The 25,142-nt window shown below is 36.1% G+C and overlaps 4 protein-coding genes and 1 pseudogene across 6 annotated transcripts; 2 read left to right on the forward strand and 3 right to left on the reverse strand.

The window, feature by feature from the left end:
* Positions 1-1,930: 1,930 nt before the first annotated feature.
* LOC147563056 (cyclin-D1-1-like) lies at positions 1,931-6,792 on the reverse strand. 2 transcript variants are annotated; one of them, XR_015223328.1, is made up of 7 exons: positions 6,638-6,713; positions 4,736-5,338; positions 4,251-4,337; positions 3,959-4,057; positions 3,646-3,850; positions 3,264-3,405; positions 1,931-3,115 (listed from the first exon to the last, which is right to left on the reverse strand). XR_015223328.1 is itself a non-coding variant. In XM_086634113.1 (7 exons), the coding sequence occupies exons 2-7, from the start codon at positions 5,003-5,005 to the stop codon at positions 2,873-2,875; spliced, it is 1,026 nt and encodes a 341-aa protein (XP_086490239.1). In that variant the 5' UTR covers positions 5,006-5,338; positions 6,638-6,792; the 3' UTR covers positions 1,931-2,872. The 2 variants fall into 2 exon arrangements, 1 of the variants encoding a protein (XP_086490239.1); XM_086634113.1 differs by having other exon boundaries at positions 3,264-3,385; positions 6,638-6,792.
* Positions 6,793-9,290: 2,498 nt separating this feature from the next.
* On the forward strand, positions 9,291-13,376 carry EMB506 (Ankyrin repeat family protein). Its single transcript, XM_086634160.1, has 7 exons — positions 9,291-10,899; positions 11,717-11,796; positions 12,004-12,102; positions 12,190-12,288; positions 12,410-12,508; positions 12,601-12,699; positions 12,801-13,376. Exons 1-7 carry the CDS (start codon positions 10,527-10,529, stop codon positions 12,903-12,905), a joined length of 954 nt encoding a protein of 317 aa, XP_086490286.1. The 5' UTR covers positions 9,291-10,526; the 3' UTR covers positions 12,906-13,376.
* A 350-nt stretch (positions 13,377-13,726) lies between these two features.
* LOC147563058 (Nucleolar GTP-binding protein) lies at positions 13,727-17,404 on the forward strand. Its single transcript, XM_086634172.1, has 3 exons — positions 13,727-14,143; positions 14,496-16,567; positions 17,203-17,404. The coding sequence occupies exon 2, from the start codon at positions 14,519-14,521 to the stop codon at positions 16,556-16,558; it is 2,040 nt and encodes a 679-aa protein (XP_086490298.1). The 5' UTR covers positions 13,727-14,143; positions 14,496-14,518; the 3' UTR covers positions 16,559-16,567; positions 17,203-17,404.
* Positions 17,405-17,836: 432 nt separating this feature from the next.
* LOC147563059 (pentatricopeptide repeat-containing protein At3g62890 pseudogene) lies at positions 17,837-20,065 on the reverse strand (annotated as a pseudogene). The gene has a single exon (XR_015223339.1). The product of XR_015223339.1 is annotated as a pentatricopeptide repeat-containing protein At3g62890 pseudogene (transcript).
* A 71-nt stretch (positions 20,066-20,136) lies between these two features.
* Positions 20,137-22,365, reverse strand: LOC147563060 (succinate dehydrogenase subunit 7A, mitochondrial-like). The gene is made up of 4 exons (XM_086634191.1): positions 22,103-22,365; positions 21,950-22,021; positions 20,702-20,804; positions 20,137-20,427 (listed from the first exon to the last, which is right to left on the reverse strand). Exons 1-4 carry the CDS (start codon positions 22,151-22,153, stop codon positions 20,354-20,356), a joined length of 300 nt encoding a protein of 99 aa, XP_086490317.1. The 5' UTR covers positions 22,154-22,365; the 3' UTR covers positions 20,137-20,353.
* Between the last annotated feature and the right edge of the window lie 2,777 nt (positions 22,366-25,142).

The following is a 25,142-nucleotide window of genomic DNA, read 5'->3' on the forward strand; positions in this document are numbered from 1 at the left end:
AAAGAAACTAGGTCTAAGTCCAGACTGTCCAGTAGAGCCATAGAGGTATTACTCCCAACCACTCTTCACTAAACTAGGTCAAGTGACAAAGACTACTTGTTCATATGAAGTTTATCAATAGCAGTGACTTCCATGGAGATGAAAATACTTCCATAAACAACTAATTGACAAAGAAAAATAGCCCTTTATCTTCCTCATATAAAAGAAGAATATGAGTTGTAAAAGCACATAACAAAGAGTGCAACTAGTGTGGTATGCCCTGTCAAAATCCTTTCATTTGTAGGACCAATTTATATGATGTAACAATTTTGAGGACCCAAGTTTGATATACTACTGATACCATTGGAGTTTTTCACATCCTTTCGAATAAAGCAAACAGTCTGACAAGAGCTGACTATTAGCATGTTTCCACATCGCCCGAACAATAGAATTTACGAAGCAGATAAACTTTAAAAGATCATTTTCTTGCAAGAAGGGTTTACAAGGAGAGTTAGATCTACGGTCGATTTATCTTAAATGTTTCTTACTTTGCACATTACACATAGTCGATCAAAAGAGGCTTTCTACCCAAGATTATAAAGGTTTGATGCATAGTCGCCTATTGTCCATAGACTACGTCTTGCAGTCTTATATAAGGTCCTGACTCGCCCTTCGTAAACAACACCAAGTAGAATTTCTTTCTTCTTTTTTTATCTCCAGCTGCCTCACTGCTACACGAAAATGCTACCTACTTCTCACTTAATGATCAGTCTGACCCAAATTCCATTTTTTGCTTTTCCTAGGAACATTGTGTCTTAAGTGGGTTTCAGACTACCATAGATAAGAATCATAAGTTGATGTCTTTACATAAATGGTGCAATCCAAATCCATTTCCAAGAATCAAAAAATCATTCTGGCCTATGACTCTTTCTTCAACTTGGACCTACAAAAACATGTACCCTACCACCATGTTGTAGGCCAAGCTTAAAAGCTGAAACCCAAGGCCTCTCTCCCTCTCTAGATATCTGCCTTGTGTCATGACCACCTAAAGCTGAAATTCCACAAGAGAGATAAGAGTACTAGATCAATATTCTATTGGATCTCACTTTACCCTTCAATTAGAGAGAGGAAAAAGTGTATTTGGCTTTTGGGTTTATTCTTAGGATTCCAAACTTTGAAGAACATTTTTAGTTGAGAATATTAAAAAAGAGAAAAGAGAATGAATGACAAAAGAGAGTGTTGTAAGATAAGTAGTGTGATGTGAGGGAACTCTTCTTCCCTTTGCTACTTTCTCAAATCCCCATCAACAAAATTTGTATAAAAAAAAGTAAGATATTTGGGTCCTCTTTCTTCTCTAGCTATTTTACTCTCATTGGCTTTAATGCTTAGATGAATTTTCTTTTATCAACTCTTCATGAATCATTATAGCTCTTGTCTATTGCATATTACTAGTTATCTATGTAGTTTCTATACATATTGTTATCTACGACAACGAAAAAGAATCAGAAATGAGATATACATACTTTAATAAACTAGTAGCGATTTTAGTTTAGAGTCCTTATTCATTTATGTTTTTACCATAGTCTTTTGTCCAAGACAATTGTTCTTGCATTTTATTAGTTTATTCAATTATCGTGATATGATATACATAAATTTAATATATATAAGTTATTCTAAATATGAGAAAAAGGTAGGTAGAAAAGACATGGTCTTGTCACGAGTTAGCCCCATCGCCATCAGGACGCTCCCGTTGTTGTCGCATTCAATTAAGTAACAAAATTAGAAAAAAGAAATTGAAGGTCTCTCCTCCTTTCAATTCTCTCACAAAATTCCAACATTAATTCTTGTCCCCACCACCATCTTTGCTCCAAAATTCCTATACAAACACTAGAAAAAGTCTTCTCTGTCACTCACATGGTACTCAATGAGAGAGAACACGAAGAGAGAGATATTACACCAACAAACATCCATATATATAGAGAGAGAGAGAAGATACAACTTAGTATTAGTTGAATCCATATACATACACTCAAAAAAAAAAAGGGAAGCCTAAAAGCAAGCCCTCTCTTTAACAAAAAAAAAAAAGCAAGCCCTCAAATATAGCTTTCTTTCTCCCTTTGAAAGGGAATACAATCACCATATTATGCAAGACAACTCTAACCGATGAGATTCCGACAATTGATTTGCACAAACAATATACATTCTCTCTCTAGAGATTAGCTTTCATAATCTAAATCCTGTCCGTCCAACTCAGTTGTTGAGATTCTGCACAACACACGCGTTGACACACCACACACATAAATCAGTTTCAGTCTACTTAGGCCATAAAAAATGGCTTCCCCGCCAAAAAAAAAACGACATATCACACTCATACATTATGCTAGGCCATCTTATTCATCATTTTCTTCCTTCTTTTCTTCTTATTTAAACTTGACTTATCTTTCATGAACAGATTGGATTATTCAAAATCTCTCCTTGTTTCTCAAAAACCCTAGATGTCCCTACAATCTATCTCCTTCATGTCTTTATTTTAATCTATCCAGCCTTGAAATCAATACCCACTTCTTTTATACTCCATGGTTCCCACTAATAAAGACATCTGACCCTTCTATAGCTCCCATTTCCTCACAAACACACAAAAAAATCCCTCTCCTAGATATATATATATACTACAAATTCCCCTCCATTGGGAATATGCAAAACCTATAATTCAGGGCATTAGTTAATCAAATACCCACACAATCAATGAACAAAATAGTCCACCAAAAGGGACCCACAACCACACAAATATTTATTTACTTATTTCACCACCATTACTCTATCAGGATTAGCTCTGGTCCTCCACAAAAAAACAATGAGGTCCTTGTTCCTGTTTTTCTTCTTTTTCTTTCCTTCAAGATTCATCTTTATGTTCATGATCAAAATCATCTACCCAGAGTAAGTTGGTAAGTTTTCTTCTCTTGTTGTTGGAGTTGGATGAAGGAAAGGAAATGGTAAATAATGAGTTGCGAGAACCGATTCTAGTTCGAGTTGTTACTATGAGTTGTGGTAGAACTTTGGGTGGCTTTGTTCTTTGGTTGTTGTCAATATTCACAATAACTTCTTGCATTAACTCATAGCAACTTATGATTCTATCCTGCAAAAATTTAATTTGTTCACGTGTTGGTACTATTTCTGAATACTATATCTGAAGTTCACTTTAGTTGAGTGGTAATATACAAGTGTTCCTACTGAAAATAACAAAAGTTCGAATCTTACTGTTTTTAAGAAAAAAAATTACTTACTTCGCTTAGTCCATGGCACCATTCAACTGCAGTTTTAGGGTTAACAAAAGACTGATGTTTGGCTGCACAAAGTATTGACGCTGCGGCTATGGTTGAGGGGCAATAATCTAAGAAAGTAATATCTGCACGGCAAATAGAACATCTAAACAACATTTTTAATGGACCATATGACATAGAAGCTAATATAATATATAGGTAAAGTTGTAAGAAAATATCACTTTTTCTAGTCATGTCTTATGGTTAGCAAATGCGATCCTAAAAATTGACCGAAACACCAAAAAAAAACTAATATCCCCATGACAGATTGAACATCTAAATTCTAACACCATTTTTGATAGACCAATATGACATTGGCATTGAAGGTGAGGCAAAAGAGTTTTACCTCTGATGATAGTGAGAATAATATGGGTTGCTCTTGAAACAAAGAACTTGCTGAGTTTTCTGGTTGAATCAACTTTGCAGGCAAAGAAATGGATGAAAGTGAAAGGTGTTATGGACCTTAATCTCCAGTTTAAAGCGTCGAGGACAATAAGTTCCATCTTTTGTATACTCCTCGGTTCGAATATGAATTGTGAATCGCCTTTAACCTATCACAATTATTGAGCATGGAATAAGACAATTTGGGCTCATGGAGGAGATTTAAATGAATCAATAATTGCGATAGAACCAAAATGAGACAAAGAGTGTATATGCACCTGAATATCTAAGAGAGATGGAACTGTGGGTTCCTCCATTTTAGCAGCTAAAGATAAACAGGCAACTGATAGGAGTTTTAATGGCCACCCATCTTTTTGCTGCATCATATTTTGATAATAACATGAAAATCTATAAATGTTCTTCATCAATTCTTTAATATATGTTTATACACTCATGAATGGCCTCTTAAGTAATAGTATAATACAGAGTAATGCAGAGAATAAGAAAAACTAGACAGACTCTGGACAGAACAAATTCTTACCCATCGAATACATGTTTACAGATACTTACCGGCAAACAACGAGAAGCCAAGAATCGGTCCATGTAATTAACAGAAAGATACGCCGTTAATGGCTGGAAACCCAACAACCGATTTACCTACACAATGATCATAATCAATTGAAAAATTTAACGATTCTTCTTTAACAGTAACATAGACTCAACGATTCAGATAGACTGATACAGTATAGGTTTATCGGCATTAACATGCGCGTATTATTTTCCCGCCCAAAAACAGAACGATATGGCTTATCGTAAATATCGTCATCAGAAGAACCGGTTCTCCGGTCAAAGTTAACCGGCAACTGATTGAAGTTCAACCGGTAACTGGGGCATATTAGCTAACATGCGCACATCAGCTAACGTGCGCATACCATTTTTCCCGCTAAAAACAGAACAAGATGGCAAAATTGTAAATAACTTCATCAGAAAGATTCAACTCCGATCGAAGTTCAATCGGTAACTGAGCATAAAGGACTGATCGGAATGGAAGATACCTTGAGAATCCAAGCAACAGATTCATATCTAGCAGAAGCATCAAGTGATTGAGTCTGAAATTTGTCTCGATAATCAAATCCTGGAACGTAATCTCCTTCTTCTTCAATAAATTGAGCCAAGGATTCTTCAATATCGGACGGAAAATCAAGATCCGGCGAGTAATTCAGTAAGTAAATATCTTCATCGTCATCATCTGTTTCGTAGATGATTTCAACGTCTTCACAACATAACAGATCTGGTAAAGAATAATCCGGTGAGAAATTAGACATGATAGTAATGATCGACTCATTCTACTTCCATAGCTTGATTAGCTTTCAAATCGATTAAAATCGCCTTCGTCGGAAAACTCGCCGCAGATGTCGCCGGAGAGTGATAGTATGAATCAGAGATTTCGAGTGAGTGTTTCAGTTTCAATTCCCAACTGATTTAAATAGCTATCAAAGGATACTGACAGAACTGGTTCTTCCGTAAATATTTGGAATCGTCCTAAACAGGCCCTTATTTATAATATAATTGATTCTTCATGGGCCTCCTATGTGAAATTAGAAATTAGGATATTGTCTGTTTTTTTTTGGTAGACTTTGATGTTTGAATGATGTTGGCTGTTGGGGATCTTAGGGGGGGTAGTGGAGCAAGACTTTCGCGGACTCTTGAGAGTCCGCGAAAGTCTGAGGCATTCAAATCCAGACATTTGAGAGTCCACGAAAGTCTGAGGCATTCAAATCCAGACATATGAGAGTCTATGAAAGTCCGAGGCATTCGATTGTAGACAAAATATGTCCCAGACTTTGGTGGACTTCATAGTTTGATGAATTTGTGAAGGATTTGGGACAAATTTGGAAGCCAAAATGTCTTTCAAAAAACAAGAGACATTTGAAGTCCATCATGTGATCAAACAACAATAATAATATTAAAATAATAAATGTCTACAAAATGTCCATCAATGTCCACAAATATTCACAGATGTTTACGAAAGTCGAAAATATATTTTTGAAATGTTAGTATAAATATATTATTTCATGTGATTGAACAATAATAATAATATTAAAATAATAAATGTCTACCAAATGTCCATCAATGTCCACAAATATTCACAGATGTCTACGAAAGTCGAAAAATATATTTTTGAAATGTTAGTATAAACATATTATTTCATGTGATTAAACAATAATAATAATATTAAAATAGTAAATGTCTACCAAATGTCCATCAATGTCCACAATATTTACAGATGTCTACGAAAGTCGAAAAATATATTTTTGAAATGTTAGTATAAACATATTGTTTCATGTGATTAAACAATAATAATAATATTAAAATAGTAAATGTCTACCAAATGTCCATCAATGTCCACAATATTTACAGATGTCTACGAAAGTCGAAAAATATATTTTTGAAATGTTAGTATAAATATATTATTTCATGTAATTAAAAAATAATAATAATATTAAAATAATAAATATCTACCAAATGTCCATCAATGTCCACAAATATTCACAGATGTTTACGAAAGTCGAAAAATATATTTTTGAAATGTTAGTATTAATATATTATTTCATGTGATTAAATAATAATAATAATATTAAAATAATAAATGTCTACCAAATGTCCATCAATGTCCACAAATATTCACAGATGTCTACAAAAGTCGAAAAATATATTTTTGATTAGCACAAATATAATATGCATTACACATTTTGTCAATGGACTCAAGATCTTAAAATGTCCCCAGGACATTTTGTCTATGGATCAAATGTCTTGAAATGTCTATAAAGACATTTTGTCTACAAACTCTCAATGTCTTGAAAATGTCTATGAACACATGTTGTCTATAATAACTCATCCGATATGTCTTGAAATGTCTACGGGACATTTTGTCTGTGAAAGTCCCGCTCCACTACCCCCCCTGATCTTAGGTTCATTTAGAAAAACGATTCAGAAAGAAAAACAATTTTGGGACAAGTATGGACGGGTCTGCTCAAAAGGTACATGGAGGTTTATAGGGATCTCGTGCTCGAGTCTGGATGGGTTGTAGTGGACTCTGGCATTGCTACACACTTGTTTGTTGGATTTCGTTGCTCTTGTTCCACTTTTCAAGGATGGTCTGACAACTGCTAGATATGAGACAACTTGTCCGACAGCTTATGATACAACCATGAAGGTTACATTAAGAGTATAAGTTTCAACTTGTATTTTTCGGTTTTGAGCTCCATTGTTGTAACTTTGTTTCTCTTCTGTGAACTCTGAAACTATAAATGATACAATATTTACAGTTGTCTTAAAAAAAATGACTCCGTAATGTCTCAGGAAAAAAAAGGGTACTCGACACTAACACATGTCATTGAGTGGTTATGCAGAAAACTAATTAGATGTTGGTGGAATAATGAATTTGAATCACACATTAGGTTATTAATTTGCATTTAGCACTTGTGCAATTGTAGACAATAGTTATTTATTTGTTGTATCAGTAAGCATAAACGATCCATTGGTATATTGAATGCAGTCACTTGATTGTATCGTTATGCTGCAAATTTATGATTGAATGTACCAATTATGATTTGGTGGTACAATTTCTCTTCTACCATTCAATTTTTTTTGTTGCTCAAAGATTCTAAATTTCTAACATTCAATTGAGTGATATAGATTAACATTTCTAAGAACATGTCATTCTATTGTTGTACTTTTTTAATAGTTCATATCATTGTAGTATGACTTTATGGTTCAATATTCCAAACAAAATTTGGTGGTTTTATTCGTCGTCTAATAATCATCTCAGTAGTAAAACCTTATTCATCTTATTACCGTACAAATTCACATGTACAAAGGTGTCGATGACCATTTTTATGAAAGGTATATATTATTTTCGAGCGCATGTCAAAAATGTTGTCCTTTTTCTTTTATTTTTTTGCAAGTCTTTTTTTTTTTGAAATTTTTACAAGTCTTTAGAAGGATGATTGGAGATATGTTGGATTGTGAGGTTGTTGGTTTTTTGTTTAAAAGTTGTTTCTCCCCTTGCTTGAAAAATCAATATGGTCTACCTTTATATCACCAAGATTTGTTCATAACAAATTTATTTTCTATCTGCCAAGTGAGTGCATTATATTTTCAACAAAAAAAAAAAAAGTGAGTGCATTATATTCACCACCAAATTTCTCTTTCATTATTTTTTTAAATTTTAATTAGTCTAATGAAACTAGACTATCAAGGGTTAAAGTAGTTACTTTCTATCCTTCCTCTTGAAATTATTTCAAATAAGTAGTCTTATTATGTTATTTCACCTTTTTAAGTCTTTTATTTATTTTTTTTGTTGAAAACACCTTTTATGTTATTTCACCTTTTTAGGTCTTACTTTACCATTATTGGAATCTAGTACTCAATAAAATAATTAGGATTTTTTTGTCAATAAATTCAATCAACTTTCTCAATGAGTTGGCATTTTTAATTAGTCTTTTTTCTATTTAATATGACATTTACATGTGGGTTTTCAAATTTGTTATTACATTTAAATTTTTCTGCAGTAAACTTCGTAGAATTTTCTTTCACAACATCGATATGAAAGATAAACTCTTCCAACAAAATGTGGTAGCAAAATATTTTGATATTGATAATCTATTTGATACACTTTTATCTAATGATAAGTTTTTTAGGAGTCTTGGAACTAATGACACTATGTTGATACTAAACTAGTCAATTCATTTTAAAGTTTAGCCGGCTAGTCTCATCTCCTCTCTTCTGACTTCTGAGGCCTTTTCCTAAATCATATGTAGTGCTAAGTGTTACTTTTAAGCTAATGGAGTAAGGGATGGCAGTCTATCTGGATTACCTTAATTTATGCCTAAATAGTGTTTCTTGTTGTGGATGAAAAAGGTAAAGAGTACAAGAGAGATGGAATTCCAAAATAAAAAACTATAATATAAAAAATGTGGGATGACGAAGGAGTCTACTACCGGAAGAGAGAGAGAGAGAGAGAGAGAGAGGAGCTAAATGAAATTAGTTTTATAAATTTTATTATAGGTCCCTCCACAAAGTTTATCCATAATAAATTGGTCATAAGGACTTTGAAAAACTTATTATCTGACATATAAAACACTAGCGTCCGCCTTTCCTAAACATAAAATATAGGTGAAGACACAGATAAACATTCAGATAATATGACAAATTAGCAACAAGTAACAACACTCAAATGCGCCAACAACCCTTGGCTCAAGTGGTAAGAGGTAAGTCTTCCAACTTAGAGGTCAAGGGTTCGAGGCACACGCTTACCAATTAAAAAAAAAAACAACACTCAAATGCCTATACGAAAAGAAAAAGACTCGTAATCTTTAAACACTTAGAACAAAGTCGAAAACTTTATTTAGATACCTACTTTACTATCAATAGATTCATTGGAATAAGAGAAATAATATAAGAGGCGAAAGATTCAGACCTACACTAGGCCTAACGAATCAAAGTTCGACATGTGTCCAAAATCTCCACATATGCACTGGCTCTGGTCAAAGCAGAAATCTTACGGTTTAGTCCTTCATTTATACAATAGGTTACATTTGAGTCCCTGGTTCTTTTTTAATTTGAACTGTTCATATGGATCAACCTAAAAAACCTAAAATTCCAACCTACGGTGATGATGATGAACTTAAGCTCTGATCATGATTAATGGTGGCGACCATAAATGTGTCGCAATTCCAACCTAGAATCGTAATGGTTGTGGTGGTGGAGAATTGAAGGCAAATCATCCTTCATCTCCAAAGCTTGAGTCCATGTTAAGGTCCATTCTCTAAATCCCACCGATTTGTTGATCCGACCAGCTAGAAGAGTTATCACCAGTATGGAAAACTGTGGAGCAAAGAGCTTGTTCAGATGAGTTACTTAAGCGTTGATTATGCTGGTTAAGTATCATTGGATCTTTAAATGACTAAAGTGAAAGATGAAAATCTTGGATTAGACTAGCTCTTTTAGGAAGATCAGAGAAGATCAAGTTATGGGAAGAACTAACAAGAATGAGCAGCACTGCAACAACCATTAGCAAGAAAGTTATTGTTACTTTGGTTGTTGTTTTGATGATGAAGATGATGAAAGCTCAACAAATTCATCAATGGCGGATGTAGCATTCTTCATGGTTGAATCCTGTAAAATCTTCTGTAGAATAGCTTCAAAAAAGAACAATCATCAAAAATCCTCTCGTCTCAGTTCAAAATCGTCTCCATAAATCTATCGATTGGAAGCACTAGGTTTTAGAGAGAGAAAGAGCAAATTGTTTGGTCGTGTTCTTGGAGTTGAGTGTTAAGAGGGGATTTTTTATCTACACCGTTGATCCATATCGATGGTTCAGATTAAAAAAGAACCGGGGACTCAAGTATAACCTATTTATGAAGGACTAAACCATAAGATTTCTGCTTTGACCAGAGCCCGTGCATATGTGGAGATTTTGGGCACGTGTCAAATTTTGATTCGTTAGGTCCAGTGTAGGTCTGGATCTTTCGCCTCTTATATCATTTCTCTTGGAATAATTCAATTGAAAGCTCTACTTACCAAATTCAGTTGAATAATATTATGTAAACTAGTTGGTGGGGGCTAAAGTTTCAATCTCAATGATGCCTATAGAATTTCTTTAGTACAATATATATGGGCCAAATGGGGTGCTCTTAGTGATCAGCCCATAAAATTATATCATCTAGGGTTGGGCTCTGATTGATAATGATACCTCACCTGTCTTCTCCTTGATCCTTGATTCTGCAAGAACATATCCAAATTCCTTCTCTGTCAATTTCTAGAGAGAAAAAGTTGATTGAAATGGTAGTGTTATTGGAGGCAGTCTTTCCTTCTTCTTCTAGGATTTGTTCATTTTCTTCTTCTTCTCCTCTTGCTTATCCTTCTATTAACAACTCTATTCTCAAAACCAGCAAATCCACAAGGTATAATTATCCTTCTTTCTATGTAAAACCAGCGAAATCTGTGATTTTTTTATCCGTTTCAAAAAGGGTTTATCAGAAAACCCATCATGGGAAATGGGAAGAACCTGATGATGGAAATAGTAGTGAAGACGAAGATGAAGAAGAACAAGATGATTGGGGTGAAGAAGATGAAGTAGAAGAAGAGAATAGAGAAGTTTCTCTTTCTACTAGTTATATAACAAAACCCCAGAGTGACGAAGAGTTCATTAAAGGTTTTATTCGTCTCTCTCTCTCTCTCTTTCTCTGTTATTTTAGTGTTCTAAAATTTTAGTTGTTGATACTTGGTTTTTATTCCTTTAGGGTTTAGTTTAGTATTTGATGAAACTTATCTGATTTAGGGTTTAAAACAAATTGAGTTTGAAAGTGTATAATTGTGAACATGTCTATTGATTGTGAAGGAAAGTCTATTCAATTAGTTTCTCATTGGTTAAGCTTCTAATATGCTTTAATTCAATCGAATTGTTTGTCGAAAATTTAACAGTTCTTAGGGTTGTCTATAGTGTGCAAACTCGAAAGTCAAGCATATATATATGAAATTTCAACTTATTTGGTGATTCCGGAAAAGGGTTAGTTCTTATTCTTGCATTTAGAAAATGGGTTCATTCTTATTTGGTGATTCCAGAATTGGGTTTACGAAATTGATTAAAATGAGTTAATACTAATCCTTTAATTGACCAATATATATTTCTTTGCTGCTGCCTCTTCGCGATGAAGTTTATCAGACGAAGTAGAGGAGAAATATATCCTTACTGAATACTCATTTAGACCTAAACCCACACAAACTATATGTATATATGTACAATTATTATGTACATCTACCATTAATAGATTCTCAAAGTCTGGCTGTTGGGATTGAGGGGTAGAACTCGTATTGCTTCTATTGTCGATTTGATGCTTCTGAAAAAGAATCTGTTCTTGACATTGTCGAAATGTTGTTATCACTGTTAAATTTCCATCTAACTCTCGTTAGTATGCATCCTCTCAGTTTGGCTATAGCTTCCGCATAACGACATAATTTATCTTTTGCAGAAGTTGAACAACTTTTGGACCCAGAAGAAAGAGCAATCTTGGAACAGTATAAAGCTCCTAATATCGGCAAAATATCAACAGTTAAGTTTTGACAACTTTTAACAATGTTTTCTTCCTTCCTCTTTGTGGTCTTCTTCGTGAGTGTATCCTTCACCTTCTGTACTTTGTTTATATTGGTCTTTGAGAATCATCTTCTTGGTAACGAGTTGATTTTCAAACCATTATTGTTTACTCACTTTCATCAACTAAACTTTGATTCTTTAAAACTTTCACCAACACCCCCACAGGCAAAATGGAGACCACTTCATACCCTTGCTCTATCAGGGCAGATTCGTTTCATGGATAAACTCCTTCAAGAAGGTGTGGATATAGATGCTGTTGATAAGGTAACCTTGTAGTTGTTTGTAACAGTGCCTAGACATTCTCTTCAACCCAAATCGAAGGAGCTTAAATAGTTTTTTCTTTAAACCCAGGATGGTTTCACTGCTCTTCACAAGGCAGTCATCGGTAAAAAAGAGCCTGTTATTAGTCATCTTCTCAGAAAAGGTGCAAATCCACAAATTGCAGACAGTGTAAGTCGAATTCTCCTGACATTCTAAAACTTTTAGTTGATTTAGTGATCTTTTCTAGTTGTTTCTTTTCGGATAGACCATAAGTTCGAGTCTTCTAAATTTTTTTTTTCAATTTGGTTAGGATGGTGCTACACCACTTCATTATGCAGTTCAAGTTGGTGCAGTTCTTACTGTCAAGCTGTTCATCAAATACAAAGTTGACGTAAATGTCGCAGATAATGTAAGTATAGGCTGCTAAAGTTTTCTACATAAATATAACAACTGGGTCAAATCCTTCTTCTTCTTTAGTTCTAAGTTACTTTGTTCTTCCAGGACGGTTGGACTCCGTTGCATGTTGCTGTACAAGCAAGGTCTAGAGATATAGCAAAAATCTTGTTGAAAAACGGTGCAGATAGGACACGTAGGAATAAGGTGATTTGCTTTTATAATTCAAATAATGAGATTCGGATTCTAATAACTCTTCTTGTTGATCTTATACTTGGTCGTTTTACTCGTTATTCATTGTGGTTCAGGATGGAAAAACTCCCCTTGATCTAAGCTTATGCTACGGGAAAGATTTCAAGTCTTACGAACTTGCAAAACTTCTAAAGCTTGTTCCAGCCTATACCCATTCTTGAAGCCTGAAGTAGAATCATCGAAGGGACGGTGGTAGAAACCATTCTTACGAGGCCTCTTTTGTTAATCTTCGGGGAGTGAATGAGTTCAAGATGTTACTGGGCCACCCAAAATGCTTGCAAGAATTCAAGGTTAGGGATAATGGAGTCAATGAACCTTTCATGGGGATGGACCGAAATAGAAGCTTGCTGAAGGAACTGGTTCGGCCATGGTCGAATCGTGTAAAGTTGGTTGTAGACAGAAGTAACAATGAAAGGTCTATTTACTAATATATTTTGGTGTCCCGTGTTTTCAGAAACACAGGATCACGAGTCAAGTTTTAGAATGATGTAATGTTTATTTTAAGTATGAACACTAGAGATGGAATGTTTGATAGTTTTATTAATACAAAAGTAAATGGTGTAGAATGAACCTTGTCAACGATAGATGAAAGTATATATTGTTGGTAATCTATAAGTCAGATGTTTTATTTTCCGATTTTTTGTTACTTTTGTGCAATGTAGAGTTGTTATTGGTATTCCGGAAACGGGTAAGGCTGGAGTAGTTCAAGTTGGTTTGATTTTTCTTAAATTTGGTTTATGATCATTTTCTGTGTTTGTCTCTTTATTTACCATTAATTCGGATTGACATCTTTCTATATGTACATCCAACCAACATAACTGAGAAAGAATAAGCCTCTTTCCCCTTCCGTTAACGACATGGCCGTTACAATGGGATTGATACGTCAAAGATGTATTAAGCACGATATAACCGCCCAAAGCAAACTCTTACACGAACGGGCCTAAAGGCCAACTAAACTATGACCTACCCAACAACATCATTTGTACCTTAATAACTCAAATTCAATAAACCATAGAATCCACATCCTCTGGGAATTGGATCTCGAACCTAGAGGGTTTTTGGATGAACATCATCCACCACTTGAGCTATCTAATGTTGACAAGAAAAGTTAAAGTTGACTAGCGAATCGGAGGTTATTTTGGAAGCTAGACATTTGTAGGGGGGCCATTTTGACGAGTTGGTAACTGTTAGGAGGCCAAAACAGAAATAACCCTTCAGAAAACCGACGTAAACCCTAGTCCCAAAAACTTCACATTATAAGTAGTATAAACCCTAGCTCATTTTCCTTCTCTCCTGAAAGGCACTGCCATTAGTGGCGCCTCTCTCTTTCTCTTTCCTCAATCTCATCGCTATCGTTCGTGGAGTTTCGAATTCTTCACCCATCCATCCACTTACAGAGGTTCGTCTTCACTTTTTGCGTAATCTTTTCAAATAATTTTTTAGGTTTTAGGGTTCTTAAATCTTCATGCTTCTATGATTTTAGGTTGATATAGATGAAACTGTATTTTTGCCCTTACTTGCTTCAATTAATTCAATTGGGTATTTATCTAGTTATTAGTTAAGTTTCCAGGATCCTTTTTTTCGGTTTTAGAGAGAAACTATTGAACCCTAGTGAAAAAAGAAAGGAAATTTGATGTTGAAAATCATGCTTGTACTTAATATACTATTGCTAGATGCTTAATTTTGCTATAAAGTTAGGGTTTTCAATGTAAAAATTTAACCTTTTTATATACTCTGTTTTTGTGTTATAGAGGATATTGAAAAATCGTAAAAGATGGTGCAATATAACTTTAAGAAGATAACAGTGGTGCCCGCTGGCAAGGACTTCATTGATATCATACTCTCCCGAACTCAACGCCAGACACCAACTGTTGTTCACAAGGGATATGCTATTAATCGTCTTCGTCAGTTCTATATGCGAAAAGTTAAGTATACCCAGACGAATTTTCATGAAAAGCTTTCGACCATCATTGATGAGTTCCCTAGGTTAGAGGGAATCCACCCTTTTTATGGAGATCTCCTTCATGTTCTATACAACAAAGATCATTACAAGCTTGCCCTTGGTCAGATTAATACTGCCAGAAACCTCATTGGTAAAATTGCCAAGGATTATGTGAAGTTGTTGAAGTATGGAGACTCACTTTATAGGTGCAAATCCCTAAAAGTAGCAGCACTTGGTCGCATGTGTACGGTTATAAAGCGTATAGGCCCAAGTTTGGCTTACTTAGAGCAGATTAGACAGCATATGGCAAGGCTTCCGTCGATTGATCCAAACACTAGAACCATATTGATTTGTGGGTACCCAAATGTTGGCAAAAGTTCTTTCATCAACAAAATTACTAGAGCCGATGTGGATGTTCAGCCTTATGCATTCACAACAAAGTCTCTCTTTGTTGGACATACTGATTATAAGTATTTGAGGTACCAAGTGATTGATACTCCTGGGATTCTTGATCGTCCTTTTGAAGATCGTAACATTATTGAGATGTGCAGTATCACGGCTCTTGCCCATTTGAGAGCTGCTGTTTTGTTCTTCTTGGACATTTCGGGATCATGTGGGTATAGCATCGCCCAACAGGCGGCTCTCTTCCACAGCATCAAATCATTGTTTATGAACAAACCACTGATTGTAGTTTGCAACAAGACTGATCTTCAGCCTTTGGATGGGCTCTCAGAGGAAGACAAGAAGCTGGTTGCAGAGATGAAAGACGAAGCTATGAAGACTGTGATTGGTCAAGGAGGTGAAGCAAGTGACAGTGATAGTGTTCTCTTGACTATGAGCACTTTGACTGAGGATGGAGTAATTTCTGTAAAGAATGCAGCATGTGAAAGATTATTGAATCAGAGGGTAGAACTGAAAATGAAGTCAAAGAAGATAAATGACTGTCTTAATCGATTTCATGTAGCAGTTCCAAAGCCACGTGACCAGAAGGAAAGGCCACCTTGTATTCCTCAAGCAGTTTTGGAATCAAAAGCTAAGGAAGCCGCTGATAACGAAAAGAAGAAACTTGAAAGAGATTTGGAGGATGAGAATGGTGGTGCTGGTGTTTATTCTGCTAGCTTGAAGAAACACTATATCTTAGCTGATGATGAATGGAAGGAAGATATAATGCCAGAGATTCTTGATGGGCATAATGTCTATGATTTTGTTGATCCCGATATCTTACAAAGACTTGAAGAATTGGAAAGAGAAGAAGGACTTCGTCTCGAACAAGACGAAGCAGATAATGGTGATTTTGAGATGGATGGTCAGGAATTGACCCCAGAAGAGAAAGTAGCTCTGGCTGAGATCAGGAAAAAGAAAAGTTTGCTCATTCGAGAACACAGGATGAAGAAGAGCACTGCTGAGAGCAGGCCCATTGTACCAAGGAAATTTGACAAGGACAGGACTTTTACTTCAGAGAGGATGGGCAAACAGCTATCCGCTTTTGGAATTGATCCTAGGCGAGCTATGGAACGGGCTCGTAGCAAGTCTGTTGTTAGGGGTCGAAAGAGAGAGAGATCAGTTTCCAGGGGAGGTGATGATGGTGAGACTATGGATATAGATGGTGATCACTCCAACAAAAAGATGCGATTGAGGTCTCAATCTCGCCCAGCGTCAAGGTCAAGATCACGACCACCTGGTGATATTGTTCCTGGGGAAGGCTTCAAGGACTCGATCCAAAAGTCCAAGGCTGTGAAACTTGCTAGGAACTCCTTCAAGGTGAGGAATAAAGCTGCACACAAGGGACCTGGTGATAGGACTATTCCTGATCTTAAACCTAAGCACTTGAACTCTGGGAAGCGTTCAACTGGAAAAACAGATAGACGTTGAGAAACTAAGGTACCAACAACTCTAATCTTCTTTATTGTTACTTCTGTTTCATTGTTGCTTTGAGTCGCTCTTTTTCTTTCTGTTGCCTGGTCCTTTTTAGATAATTATTAGCATATACTGGTTAGTGTCTAGCAAATTGCTTATTTCTCCACATTTGGTAGTCTTCGAAACATAACTTATGGTGTAAATTTAGAGGCGGCAAATTCTTCTGTACCAGGTACGAGTAAGAATCCAACCAGAGTAGGGTGTAAATCTATAATATTGAAACTTCAGATCCCCGACAGGTATGGGGTGACACCTGAGTTCCCGTTCTCCACCAATTTTGTTATGTTAGTTATCTACCTAATGTAAAACTAAACTAGGGAACATTTCGAGGATCAGACATTCGTCCACCAACTTAAGAACCCTAAATAATGTCATAGGTTTTTGACATTTCCCTTTTTCATGTGTAAGAAATCTAAAATCATCATATGAAAGTACTTGTTTAGATCCTCCTCCCTATTCGATAATGTCCATTTGTAACATATCTAAAATCATCATATATGCGATTTTGGTTCATATCGTTTTACAGACTTCACATCTATTTTTCGTTTTCTACGTTTTTCGTTTCCTTACCGCTCTTGGTTTCGTTTAATTTTTTGCAGGTTGTTTTGGAGAACTACATCGGCAGTTTTTTTATTTTTCTAGTTTCTTATTTACAGTAGTAGGCTCTATATATTTGACAGACTCCTGGTTTTATTTTGTTAGTTTCAATTGAATATCTAAGGATGCTATGAAGGAAAGAAGTTTTGACTTTTAGTGTTTTATTTAACATAAAAAGAAATTAAATTGAATGACTTTATGATACTTGGGTTAAGTTGTCTTCTATGCTTGTTAGCTAAGTTTTTTTTTTTTATGAAGGCTTGTTAGCTAATTTGATGTTTGATTTTCAGATTTAACATGTTTGAATGGTCTGAGTTTGGAATGTTTGTTTTTGTTTAACTCAGTTTAAGTAGTTGTCTGGCATTGATTTCGAGGCCATTTAAGTCTTGGTGAAATAAGCTCTTTTTCGATATTGAGCGATATTTTTGTACATTGAGACCATGTAGCTAACAAGTGATGCCAAATGCATCGAGAGGTCTGTCATTTAAATTATGTTTAAATGACTAATGTATCTCTGATCAAAACCAAGACAAGTGATGGCAAACGACTTAAAATCAGACAAGTCAAATGCAGACAATCGGGATTGGGAGGAGTCAGATCCAGAAGAAAAATAACCATCTTAGTTCTGGACTCTTATGTCAACTAAAAGTGACTCTTTAATTACCAATAGTCCTTACATGAACATTTCCCTTCTTTAAAGGTATGAAATCTAGATCGATCTCGAACGATAAGTTCTCGACCAAAAACTTGAGATATAGCTTTCATGGCAGAATGACAATCTTCACAAATTCTCAAATTCTTCACAATCAAGATAGATGTACCTGAATCAGTTCTAAGCAACCCAAATGCCACTGCTAGCTTCTCACTATGCCAAGCCAGAGCTTGCTCTTTGTCCTCCTCACTTAAATCAAACAACACTTGTTTTGTATTAGCAACATAACCTCCTCCTACGCTTATAATCTTCATAACTTCTTTTAGTTTCTCATTTATCTCTCTACTTTGTGGGTGTAATCTCTCTGCCGGACGGAATTCATGAACAACTCCATCGAGCTCAATCCAGCTACAACCAGGGCTCGACTCAATAGTCTTCTTCTTTCCATTCATCTCCTCTCTCAATCTAGCAACTCCGTCCCAACGGCCCAAAGATGCGTATAAATTCGAAAGAAGCACGAAACCTCCACTCTGAACATTAGGGTCCAATTGGGAAATGTGATCTACTATTTGTTCCCCGAGATTGACGTTTCCATGAACTCGACAAGCACTAAGCAATGCCCTCCAAATTACGATATCCGGCTCCATAGGCATGTTTTTTACAACGTCAAATGCTTGTTCCAAGTGCCCCGATCGACCAAGTAAGTCCACCATACACCCATAGTGCTCAATCTTCGGCGAAACTCCCCATGAGACTTCCATTTTGTTGAAGACAGAACGACCTTCCTCGACTAAACCAGAATGACTACATCCGTTTAAAACCCCTAAAAGTGTTATATCATTGGGTTTTATTCCTTGCACAAGCATTTGAGAGAAAACATCAAGAGCTTGTTTGCCAAGTCCATATGCAGATAAGCCTGAAATCATGCTTGTAAATGTGAGGACATCTCTCAGTGAGGTTCCATTAAATACACTTTGAGCACATTCTATCTTCCCACATTTTGCATACATATCAATTAGAGCAGCAGAAAGATTTGAACTTCTTAGCGATAATCCACTCTTATCTATATAAACATGAATCCATTTCCCTTGATCTAATGCCCCAAGACGAGCACACGCAGACAACGCACAAACAAGAACGGCTTCATTCGGTTTTACCCGACAATTATCACACAACATTTCATTGAAATATCGAAGTGCATCGCTATATCTTTCGTTTCCGAGGCAACCCGAAATAATAACAGTCCATGAAACTTCATTCCTTTCTGGCATGTTATTGAACAATTCTTCAGCTCTACACATTTCACCACACTTAGCATAACCACTTAGAAGACTAGTCCATGTTACTACATCTCTTTGAGACATTTCATCGAACACTTTATGAGCTTCGTCAATTTTCGCAAAGGTAGAATACATATTCAATAGAGAATTGCCCACAAAAACATCTGATTCACATGAAACTTTTATAATTCTCCCATGAACAGTTGTACCAAACATGGGTAAGAGTTGATATGAACAAGCAGTGATCATAAAAGTATAAGTATATTTATCTGGAATTGATAAAGAGGGTTGATCAAGTGATAGCATTTGGTGGAATAAATAAAGAGATTCTTGAGAATTGGGTATCTTGGAGTAAGCTTGGATCATGATGTTCCATAAGAGAGTGAATGGGGAAGGAGAAGGAAAACGATCGAATAGATTTCGGGCGAAAATGAGGTTCTTTGAGAAAGTATAAGATCTAATTAGAGTGGAAATGAGAGCTGAGTTTCTTGACAAAGATTGGGTGATAATTTGGCAATGAATTTGTTTGATTTGAGGGAGTTTTGGGTGTTGGTTTAAGAGCTTAGAGAGCGTTTCAGTGATGGTGGTTGAGTTTAGGAAGTGAGAAAAGGTTGGGTTTGAAATGGTAGAAGTGGTTGATGAAGAAGTAGAAAACCCTAAAGTCAAAATGTTCAAGTGATCTAGTTTAACAATGGGTTTACTCTTCAGGCATGAAAACACATTCATCTCTCTCTACTTTCAAAACTCATGTCTTAGATTATATAGTAGAATTTACGTACCGGTCCAAGTTGGTTTCCACCCTCCAGGTCAAGGGTTCAAAACACAGGTCAAGGGTTCGAAACACAGAGTCGTACCCGTTAAAGAATGTTTGACATTTCAAAAAAGAAATGCATAAAAAGTACGAAACACAAAGCCATACCCCTTAAAAGAATGTTTGACATTTCAAAAGAAAATGCATAAAAAGAAGAGATGATGCCCACTTCCGATTTATGCCTAGTTCCAAATAAATCAACATGGTAAACTTATTTTAATTTGAAAATTCTTTCCAAGATTCATTTTTCAAGAATTTGAATTCACAGACTTACCACACTTATTACAACCAGCTTGAGTTACAGCTTAAGAACATTGAAATGAAAATTCAAATGAGTTGATGATGATATCAAGAAGAAAAATAAAGCGAAAGCGGAAATGTTAAGGTACGTTGTTCATTCTTCTCCCTGATTAGTTCTCTGTGCTCGCTTGCTTACGGGCTTCTTCTCTCATCACAGCTCTAACATAAATCTCATAGCAACAACCTGACAAGAGAAACACCAAGACCAAATTATTTCTAAGAAATGAGTGACTGAGTGAAGTTCGATAAAAGATTTGCACTCTCTGATGATCTGATGTAATAGATGAAATACCCTCACTTTCATCAGATCTTAGATTGGTATACTTGATTTATTACAAGTATAAACCTAAAGACCTTGTTGCGGCGAGACCTTTTATATAAATTTGATTTTTCTACGGAGAAGATAGTGGGACCAAGTTTAATCGATTTCTAATAATGGGTAAATGGTAATAGCATACCTGCAACAACAGCAATGGTAAGAACATCTCCAACTCTTTTAAGCCGGTACACACTTTTCTTATGAGATCTGAATCTCTTTAGTGCAGGATCCTCTTCCACGAGCTGAAAATCGGAAACATATTTCACTTACTTCAGTAAGTTATAAGAAAACCTTGAGAACTCGGTCTCGAAGGTCAATTATAAATTCTAGATACAAGCATATTCAACAGCCTCCAGTTTTCCGTGATTGTTTTGAAAAAATGCATCTTTTACACATTAGGTCAAGTACAATGTGAAGGGATTCCTTGCCCAAAGGGCTTGGGAAGAGATCCAACCGGCTGTTCAAGGAAAGGAACCGAGACTCCCTACACCATGTAACAAATCTTCATCGTGCGACAAAAACCCTGTTGGGAACTTGAATTATTTTTATAGTACTTGTCCAATTGGCCTTAGCATGGCAACATGTAGTGAAATAATAGATATCCGAGGAGTCCAATGGGAAATGATACAACAAAGGGAAAAATGAACTAGCTCTAGGATACAACACCCATAGCAAGTGTTTGGCTCGGGATAAAGCTTTGGTGAAAGACTTAAAGCAAATGAACCGGAATAACTTACAAACTTGATAGAGGAGTCGACAACTCGACATTACAAGAGTTTTACTTTCTAATTGAATTCAAACAACATTTGTCACTCAAGGGCTTGTTACTAACTCCTCCACAGTTGCTCTTATATGAACCCCCGTGATGACATTTGGATATATATAAACATATAGTTACTCATAATTTAGTTTTCATCTATCGTGAAAATTTCCCTCCGCACATTGGATCACTTTCCCTTTAGTAGAGAACAATTACCTTATGTCTACCTCTTCTTACTAGTAAGGGAAAGAATCCAATTCACTTAGAAGAGGACACTCCATCCACACAAGATTCATATCAAATCATCAATGTCTTTGCTACCCTAAGACAGATTAGACAGATTCGGTTCGTTCGAACAATTTTATAGAACCCCTTATTCCCCCCACTAATTAATGAAATATTAACTAGATGATATCATCATCTACAGATGATCAAAATCCCACTTAATCAACAAACCCTAAGTTCTAGAGTTTCTATTGGTATCTTAAACGAATAGCAAAAAGATAACAAAATGCACAAACAGTAGAAACCCATTTCTTTTCTCAAAACCCTAAATAAAAACAAAATATATCCCCACCCAAATCCCAATAGAGAAGTAGTAGTGAAGTTAGGAGAAGAAATACTTACAGCTTTCTCGCGAGCTCCTAATTCAATGTGAAATTGACGGTTAGGTTGAATCAGTGGATTCTCCATCCTCGGCTATAACAACAATCACATTTAGGGATCAAAAAAAAAAAAAAAACATTGTGAAACAAAGTCGGACATTAAAGAAAGATCTACCTGAGATTGAGATGAAGAAAAGATTTTGGTTTTGTTAAGAAAAAACGCCATTATCGCACGAAAATCTGATCCGACTACAAAACTAAGAAAAGTTGGAAATGGCGTAATGTTTTCAGTAGGATACTACGGGAAATGGCTATAACCCCTGCCGTGATATTTGGGTGGGAATCTGCCCGGCCCAGCTGACGGGTGGGATTTTGGTCCGGAAACGCTGAACCCGCCCACGACCGGTCCGTGTCCGATGGGTCTGCAACCGTCCGATGCCCGAATCGAGCCGTACCCGCCCGACCGAAATAGCTTAAGCGGACGGACGCGGGCATAGGTCCTTACCCAGTGATCCGACCGAATCCGTCCCCTTATATAGCCGCCCGACCGAACCTGTCCATAGCCGTCCGTTTATCCTACTCGTTATACTCCCCCCTCCCTCTTATATGATTGATTTTAAGCCTTTAGATTTGTAGGGTTAGCTACAACCGTTAGATTTCAAGAGTAAAAATATAAAATCCTAGAACTCACTTTTCTTAATCTTGTCTTCGGCTCTCTATTTCTCTAGCCTCTCTCCTCCAAAATCTCAATATCACATTCGTAACCCAAGAATCCACAATACACCTATACGATCCATGAGAAGAACAATATAATCGATCGCAATCCATGAGAAATCTCAATGATTATCTCTTAATTTTGTACTCATTTACTTTTTGGAGTTGTAAAGTGGGAGTTTAGAAAGTTGTATTTAGCTACTAGATAGTTTTTATTTCAAATAAAAATTTCTTTATTTGTTTATTAGTGACCGGTGCCCGACCGACCGATACCTGATTTGTCCGACTATCAAATGGTCACAGACGGGCACTTTATTGGGAAAAATATCTGAAATGTCCGACCGTTTTGTTCGGATATCCAAATGAACACTTAGGACTTGTGACCGTTCCGTCCGAACCGGTTGAGTTAGTGTTCGTTTCCCACCCGTTCGGACCGAGACTTACTCCGCTCACTAGTTCGAGCATGTCGCGCTCTATTTTAGTATATATGTCCATCAGTGTTATCGGGTGGCTATAAGCCTTGCCGTACTTAGATTGGAGGGGGTCCGGTGATCACGGAATTACTCTTTCATTGGGTCAGGTCAGTCGAACGTAGTGGTGTTTATCAGTCTGGACGGGTCCAAGTTCGACCAGTTTACAAAATGGGTCAAACTAACTCGAGTCTTATCTCGGGCACGAGTTAGGTCTCTATCTGAACGCGGCGGGCGAGGAAACGAAGCCCGGGTTGGGCAAAGCTCGCCGGGCTATTGAGGCAGCCCAACCCAACCCGAATCAACAGTCAGATTTCTAACTTTTTAGTGCATGTTCATGAGTTTTAGTGCATGTTAACTTATGGAGTTGTGGTACTGGTTGATACCTTTAAGTTTCATATTGCCCATAATTTATATGTACTCTGGCTGTCATATCAATTTCTCGAGTAACTACGTGAAAGAGGCACACCTTTATATCAGATGTTGTCACGCCCCTGCCAACAAATGTCTAGCAATTCTTTTTGACCCAGTTCAACAAAAAAAAAAAAAAATCTTTTCGACCCTTAAATACTAGAAAGTTATTGTATTTTTCGGAAATTGCTTATATAGCATTGGTGTAAATAAATTTTCTATTAACGGATATCATCTCTCGCTTAAGAGCATCTCCAAACGTGCTCTATATCTCTATATTTAGAGATTTTGGAGCTCCAAAGGAAGCTCTACTTCTCTATAATGTAGAGATTTGTGAATAGTGAGCCTTCACATTTGAAGACTCACATTTACTTCTCTAGATTATAGAGGTGATGTGACATAATATATTTTTAGTCATTTTTTTTTGTTGAAAGATATATTTTTAGTCATTGGTTACCATAACATTTATACTTGAGTCCTTAATATGTTCTATAAATTGACACTTGTGTCCTATTATTGTTGTATTCTAATAAACTAATAATACTATTTAACTTTCAACAAAAAAAAAATAATACTATTTAATTAATTATATAATTATAAATTACCATAATTAAAATTTTATTAATAAAAATAAAATACTTAACAAAATACAAAATTAGATCATATCGTCTCGTAGAATTTAATCATTATTCTAAGACGAAGTATCACCCCGTCTTGCCCATAAATACTCAACCAAAGCATTTCTCAAAACGTAATGACCTTCTTTATTTTTAATTTTTTTGTGTCGATGTGATCGATACGGAAGTGGTGAGTATGAAGTGAAGGAGTTGAAGGAGATGTCCTTCGACCAAGGTGACAATGCGAACAATTTGTCGGATAGGACAATTGATGTGGAAGATCATCAAGTCCGATTGATTTAGGGATCGTAGAGTTGTAGCTAGAGACCAACTACGATCGTCGAATTACGAAGTAATTCGCGGCTAACTTCGATCGGATCCTACAACGGGTTACACATAAGAGTGACAAATTGATCTAGGATATGACTAGTAGGAGTGAGATATAATCATGGGAGTGTCCCATAAACATATCTCATAGGCCTAAAAAGGAATTAGGCAAAGATAGTACAAAAAGGCCAAAAACAGGGTTTTTGGGCCTAGACCGGTTCGGGTACTTCTAGGACTCGGATTGGGCTGAATTTTGGAGGGTTAGTTGCTGATATAATAAACATTATATCTGACAATTTTCGTGGTGTTTGGGCACCTCCTCCTTAGGGAATTGAGAAAATATCAATAGTTGCTATTTTCGACTATTTCCCTAAATCTTATTCTAAAGGGTGTTTTAGGAAACCTAAAAGGAGGTGGATTCTTATTAGGGTTCTATATAAACACTCTTAGGGCAGAGAATAAGGTGTGGAATTTCTCTCTAAGCTTTCTTACTCTACCACATCAAGTAGAGAGGAGAAAGTGAGCTAATTCCCATTAACTATCTATCTAGTCAAGAAGAAAGGAGTTCTTCTTTTCAACCACCATTGGTGTGCTAGCTATACAACAAGGTGGGAGATCAAATTGTTTGCTCGTGTCCCAAGTAGAGGAGCTACACTTGAAGCTCTTGGTCTTCTCA

The sequence above is a fragment of the Eschscholzia californica genome, unplaced genomic scaffold (assembly GCF_041429995.1).
Source record: "Eschscholzia californica isolate CP2 unplaced genomic scaffold, dmEscCali1.0.p SCAF_1, whole genome shotgun sequence".
Lineage (NCBI taxonomy): Eukaryota > Viridiplantae > Streptophyta > Magnoliopsida > Ranunculales > Papaveraceae > Eschscholzia > Eschscholzia californica.